This window comes from Physeter macrocephalus, chromosome 9 (genome assembly GCF_002837175.3).
Source record: "Physeter macrocephalus isolate SW-GA chromosome 9, ASM283717v5, whole genome shotgun sequence".
Lineage (NCBI taxonomy): Eukaryota > Metazoa > Chordata > Mammalia > Artiodactyla > Physeteridae > Physeter > Physeter macrocephalus.
In genome coordinates this window covers 98,368,113-98,374,595 of record NC_041222.1, presented here as the reverse complement: position 1 = coordinate 98,374,595, position 6,483 = coordinate 98,368,113, and the positions used below count along the sequence as shown (strand labels likewise).

At 37.6% G+C, this 6,483-nt stretch overlaps 1 protein-coding gene across 2 annotated transcripts in view; it reads right to left on the bottom strand.

Annotated features, from left to right (window-relative positions):
* The window catches only part of FZD3 (frizzled class receptor 3), a 94,505-nt gene that overhangs the window by 53,334 nt on the left and 34,688 nt on the right, over positions 1 to 6,483 (bottom strand). For both annotated transcript variants that reach the window (XM_024130894.3, XM_007108016.3), the window contains one exon: positions 4,802 to 5,819. In XM_024130894.3, the coding sequence (XP_023986662.1) occupies positions 4,802 to 5,819 (1,018 nt within the window). The remainder of the gene's footprint in view (positions 1 to 4,801; positions 5,820 to 6,483) is intronic.

Genomic DNA, 6,483 nt, shown 5'->3' with positions numbered 1-6,483 from the left:
AACAAAAAAGAATCCGCCTGCCAATGCAGGAGCCACGGGTTCAACCCCTGGCCCGGGAAGATTCCACATGCCGCGGAGCAACTAAGCCCGTGCGCCACAACTACCGAGCCTGTGCTCTAGAGCCCGCGAGCCTCAACTACTGAGCCCACGTGCCACAACTACGGAAGCCCTCGCTCCTAGAGCCCTTGCTCTACAACAAGAGAAGCCACGACAATGAGAAGCCCGTGCACCTCAACGAAGAGTAGCTGCCGCTCGCCACAACTAGAGAAAGCCCGCGCACAGCAACGAAGACCCAATACAGCCAAAAATAAAAACAAATAAATAAATTTATTTTTTAAAAAATTCTAGTATTTGAGTTCCACTTATATGAGGTACCCAGAGTAGTCAAATTCATAGAGATATAAAGTAGAATAATGGTTGCCAAAGGCTGGGAGGCAGGGAGGAATGGGGAGTTACTGAATAATGGGTGCAGAATTTCAGTTCAGAAAGATGAAACTTCTCTCTCCTTACTTCAAAGATACCATGACAGAGGGTTTTTACAGGAGGATATACCAGCCCTTTCAAAGAGCAGACAGACCCTATTTCTTGTAAAAACTGTTTCAATGAATAGAAGAAAAAAACCCTCATTTTATGAAGCTATTATAACCTTGACACCAAAAAGGAAAAGGACAGGGCAAGAAAAGAAAAATGATCACAATCTATCTCACTCATGAGTACAGATGGAAAAATCTTAAATAAAACATAAGAAGTGGAAAGCAAACAAGATACGAATTTGTCCTTATTTGCAGACAAGAGGATTTCTACAAAGAATATCTAAGAGAACCGATATGCAGTTAAAACTAATAAAAGAGTGTAGCAGGGATGCTCAATATCAGGTCATATGCAAGAATCAGCGGCATTCCTGTACACCAGCAATAACCAAATGAAAAGCGTAATACAGAAAAGACCTCTGCAACAAAAACTGTATGGTACCTATGAACGAATGAATGAATACATACATAAAGAAAGAAACTAAAAGATACTAAAACTCAGTATTACAAAGATAGCAATTTCTCCCAGATTCATTTAAAACCTAAAACAATTTCAATAAAAATCCAAACAGTGTTTTTCATGGATAAATTATTCTAAAATTCATATAGAAAAGTGCCAAGATGGTTAAAATAATTTTGAAGAAGAATACGGTAGAGGAAATGTGGAATTGTTACAAGGTTATACAAACAGACCAGTGCACAACAGAGAGAGACTAAAAATGGAACTTGTATATTATAGCCGTTGCATTACAGTTCAGATGGGCTATTCGATAAATGGTGCAAAAAGCATACTGCTTATTCATATGAAAAAATAAAATTATGTTACTCATAACATACATACAAATAAATTGCAAGGGATTAAAGCTATGAATCGAAACATCAAATTTTAAAAACTGCTAGGAAAAATATAGCAGACCATTTTTATGACTTTGAGAGGCAGGGAAGGATTTCTTAAAACACAAAAGGCAAAGAAAACACAAAGTGAAAAGACAAGGTACAGAGCAGAATAAGATACCTGCAATGCAAACAACTGACAAAGAATTAAAACAATAACAACAAAAGGCAAATAACCTAACAGAGCAATGGACAACAGTAACAAATAGGCAAATCACAGAAGAGAAACCCCAAATAGCCAATAAAAATATGAAAACATACTGAACCTTATGAGGAATAAGGGAAATAAAAATCATGATAGACTTGAGATATTGTTTCAAAGGTTGGCAAAAACCTAAAAGCCTGAGAACACCAAGATGGGGAGAAACGGGGAATTCATACTCTATACTGGGAGTGTAAATTAAAATAACCACTTGAGTTGAAGATGCATATATGTTACAATTCCACAATTACACTTTTGGGTATACAGCCCATGGAAATTCTTGGTCATGTACAAGGAAGACAGGTATTACAACAGCAAAAAGACTTGAAAACTATATGTCTGTCCATCAACAAAATAATGAGTGAACAAACAGCAGTATATTTATACATTAGATTACTGCAGTTAAAATGGACAAGTTAGTGGTACACGTATCGGCGTGTATATTCTCAAAAACTTAAAACGAATATAGCATTTCCTAAAGTTTGGTACTGGATGGTTTAAAAAAACATATATGTATGTATGTGTGTGTGCATACATAACAATAACAGCAGCAACAATAAATGAAAAAAATGAATAACAGAGCTAACATCTGAGCACTTATTATGTAGAAGGCACTCTTCTAAGTGTTTGCATGCAGACTCCTAAATACAACCCTAGGAGACAGATTCTACTACTATTTGTATCTAATATGATTACTCTTATTACTATTAAATTCTATTACTCATTTTACAGATGAGAAACTGAAGTAGAGAGAGATGAAGTTGATCTAAGGTTATAAAACTAGTAAATAATGAGAGTTAGATATGAAGCCAGGATTCCTAACACAGACTTTACACCTTAATAACTATGCTGTTATTATACCATTCTCTATTCTTTTTAGGATGTTGGAAATCCAACATTATTTCTGTAAGTTGGAAATAAAAAACACTTTTAACCTATGACTATAAACAGATGCATACACACACGTTTTTGTAACTCAAACTGGTTCTAAAGATGCTAAAAGAATTCTAGGAATGTCTTGAAAATAGCAGCAGCCCAACTACTCTAATTTACTAATTTACATGTTTGAGGTTTGGTATGTTTCAGATCATTATTTCAGAGCCAAACATTATTTCTTCAGTAGCCCTAAGACAATATATATTTGGAATCCTAGAAACTTTATATGGAGAAACGCACAATGTAATTCAACCATCTTTCTCTCTCGTTAGGGGCAAAATGTGATTACTTAGCTTCAGGTCTGAAACCTCACATTAAGAGTTTTTAATAAGTAATTCTGTCAAGAAGTGTGATACAATTTCAATTATTCATTTTTTCTGGTCTTTCAATTATGAGTTTTTTTTTAAAGCCAGTAGCTAATATTTATACAATAAAAATTAATTTTGTATTGGACTATTTATACCACAAAATAAAAAAGGGGGAATTGGCATTCTCAGTCATCAAATATTTATGAGCATTGACTATGTACTAATCACACACTCCTTGTCTGCAGTACTACTGTTACCATTTCTTAAAAATGTCTTTTCGGGGCTTCCCCGGTGGCGCAGTGGTTAAGAATCTGCCTGACAGGGGCTCCCCTGGTGGCGCAGTGGTTAAGAATCTGCCCGCCAATGCAGGGGACACGGGTTTGAACCCTGGTCCAGGGAGATCCCACATGCCATGGAGCAACTAAGCCCATGCACCACGACTACTGAGCCTGCGGGTCTAGAGGCCGCAAGCCACAAGTACTGAGCACACGAGCCTACAGCCCGTGCTCCGCAACGAGAAGCCACCGCAATGAGAAGCCCGCGCACTGCAACGAAGAGTAGCCCCCACTCACCACAACTAGAGAAAGCCCGCGTGCAGCAACAAGGACCCAACACAGCCAAAAATAAATAAATGAAATAAATAAATTTATTTTTAAAAAGTCTTTCTCAATCTACACATTCACATTCTCAATGCCATCATCTACTAACCTACAGAACATGCTTTCAAAAAATATGAAAAAGAAGTTCTTGGGCTTCCCTGGTGGCACAGTGGTTGAGAGTCCGCCTGCTGATGCAGGGGACACGGGTTCGTGCCCCGGTCCGGGAAGATCCCACATGCCGCGGAGCGGCTGGGCCCGTGAGCCATGGCCGCTGAGCCTGTGCGTCCGGAGCCTGTGCTCCGCATCGGGAGAGGCCACAACAGTGAGAGGCCCGTGTACCGAAAAAAAAAAAAAAAAAAAAAAAGAAGTTCTTGCTTTCAAGGGGTTCACTGTCTAGTAGGGAAAAGAGACAAACAAAAGTTATCTATAATGCATAAGTACTTTAATAAAGGTATTTAAAAGGTATTAGAGAAACATAAGGGTTGGGGGAGATGAAAGGGTGGCTGGCGCACTTCGAGAACAGGGAAGCTGGAGCACAACGAACATGAGACACCAAGTGGAGGCAATTCTTTCAAGAAAACTTGTCGTGAAAGAAGAGAGGGTAAAAGCTAGGAGCATAGGTTCTAGAGAGGTTTTAAGATGAGAGAGATAAATACTTAGCATCAGTCCCTCTAAACTGCTTTCCTTGTTCCACTCCTCTCCTAGAACTAAATCCAAGCAGAGTGTGAACAAGTCACTTAGTAATTCTAAGCCTCAGATGAGACAGACGTTTAAGAACTCTAAATTATAGAGGGAACCTGAATAAATGATCTCTAAAGTCCTCTCTAGATCTAAAATTCTATGATTATCTGATCTCTTTAAACTAAAAGGTAAAACACTTCAGTATGCAAAAAAGAAAAACCAAGACTAATTAAGAGATGAACTTGTTTGTACAACTGTGTCCTACTTTTTTTTTTCAAAACTGTTAAAACAATCCTTATTCTGAATATCAGTAAAATTTCCACAGAAAGACAATGCCTTTTAATCAACAACTTCCCCTCAAACCTGAAGACTTCTAAATAATCAACAAGCAACTATTTTGTGGTAACAGAAGTAAAGTGCTTAAAAGCCCCCAGCTTGGACTTGTAAGTCATCTTTTAAAAGGAAAATGTTTATAGAAACATGTGTATGACATTCTTACTACAATAAATTTGTTCATTATCTTCACTTTAAAATTTTAATGTACAGGTCGTTCATGAAGAGTTAAAAAAAATAACAACAAAAAAACAATCAGCTAAGATTAGCTCTTTTCACTGTCACATATTCTGAAATTTAGAACAAGGTTTCCCTTACCTGATATGGACATGGAATGTGATATTCTCTGCAGCGTTCTTGTATCCATGTTGTTTCCCAGATGCCACGGTAAGCTTGCTCATAAAAGTAGCATCCAATTACAACCAAGAGTGGTACAAGATAAAGAATGCTGAAAACACCAATCCGGATCATAAACTTCACCAGTTTATCTTGGTTCTCCTTTTCTAATGGAATCTCAATTCGAACTCTGTTTAGGGATATGATGCCGGCTAAGAGAAGTGAAACCCCAACTACAACATACAGGCAGAGGGGTGCAAGAACAAAATACCTCAATGAATCAACATCGTAGAGGCCAACAAAACACACGCCACTGATATTGTCACCTTCAATTTTATTCATCGCTAAAAGGATGATAGTTAGAGTTCCAGGGATGCCCCACGCGCTGGCGTGAAATAGCAATGCCTTCTTCTCAATAGCTTCACTACCCCACTTTGGCACAGCTGCCAAGAACCACGTGATGGTAAGAATTACCCACCAAACGCTGCCAGCCATAGTAAAAAAATAGAGTACCATAAAAAGCATGGTACAGGCTTTATTATGAGATCCTTGTGTCACTGTGGAAGCCTTATACTGTGCAGGGCTAGATGCATTGCAGGCTACTCGGTCCTCAAGCAAAAACCCAATAAAGAAAATTAACGATACCATCATGTAGCAGACTGCGTAAAATATAATAGGTCTTTCAGGATAACGGAATCTTGTGACATCAATCAAAAAAGTTAAAAAAGTAAATAATGTGGCAGAGAGGCAAATGATTGAAATCAATCCTATGAAATATCGAGCAAATGAAAGTTCTTCTCTCCTAAAGTACATATTTGGACAAGGAGGTGAACAATCACGCACGTGCAAAAAAGAATAGCCAAGATCAGGATCAATTTTCAACTCTCGGGGACACCAAAAACCATAGTCCCTCTGCACTGCCACTGGGGCTCCTTCAGTAGGATCTCCAGCTAAATTCAGATCCACAAGTCGAGGATACGGCTCATCACAATCTGGGAACCTAAAAATACAAGATGAGAACCATTTTTACTTACTGGGAACCTACTGATTTGGATTTCCAAATTTAGCACCTGTGGTTTATTCTTATGTCCTTGGAGCACATTACAATTAAGTGGAAAAAATAATGCAAATGGTGATATTTTGTTTGCAGGTCATAAAACTAGATTTTCCACAGCTGACAAAAAAATGAAAAATTTATACTTAATTTTGTTTTGGCTTCAAAAAGATTACTCTTTATTAAAGTAGTCAGGCATAGCCATCAATAAATAGTGTATTTATATACTATTTATTTAGGACACACAGTTTAGAGTAAGATTTCAAAATATAAATTAAAAAATATATATATATATAATAAATATACATTTAAAAAAAAGCTCCAACAGAATAGTAGCTAAAAGTTACTTCTTTCTAAAGTTTAATTACAATATAGTCCTCAATTTACCTTAGACTCAAATAGAATTTTCTTAAAAATAAGAGTTAAAAATCTTCCCTAATTGCATGGCCCAAAGTGTTTTGAGTTAGATTAACATTAAAAATCCTTACAAGTGGCTTAGTTTTAGATCTTTTCTTCCCATTTAAAATTCACTCTCGGGCTTCCCTGGTGGCGCAGTGGTTGAGAGTCCGCCTGCCGATGCAGGGGACACGGGTTCGTGCCCCGGTCCGGG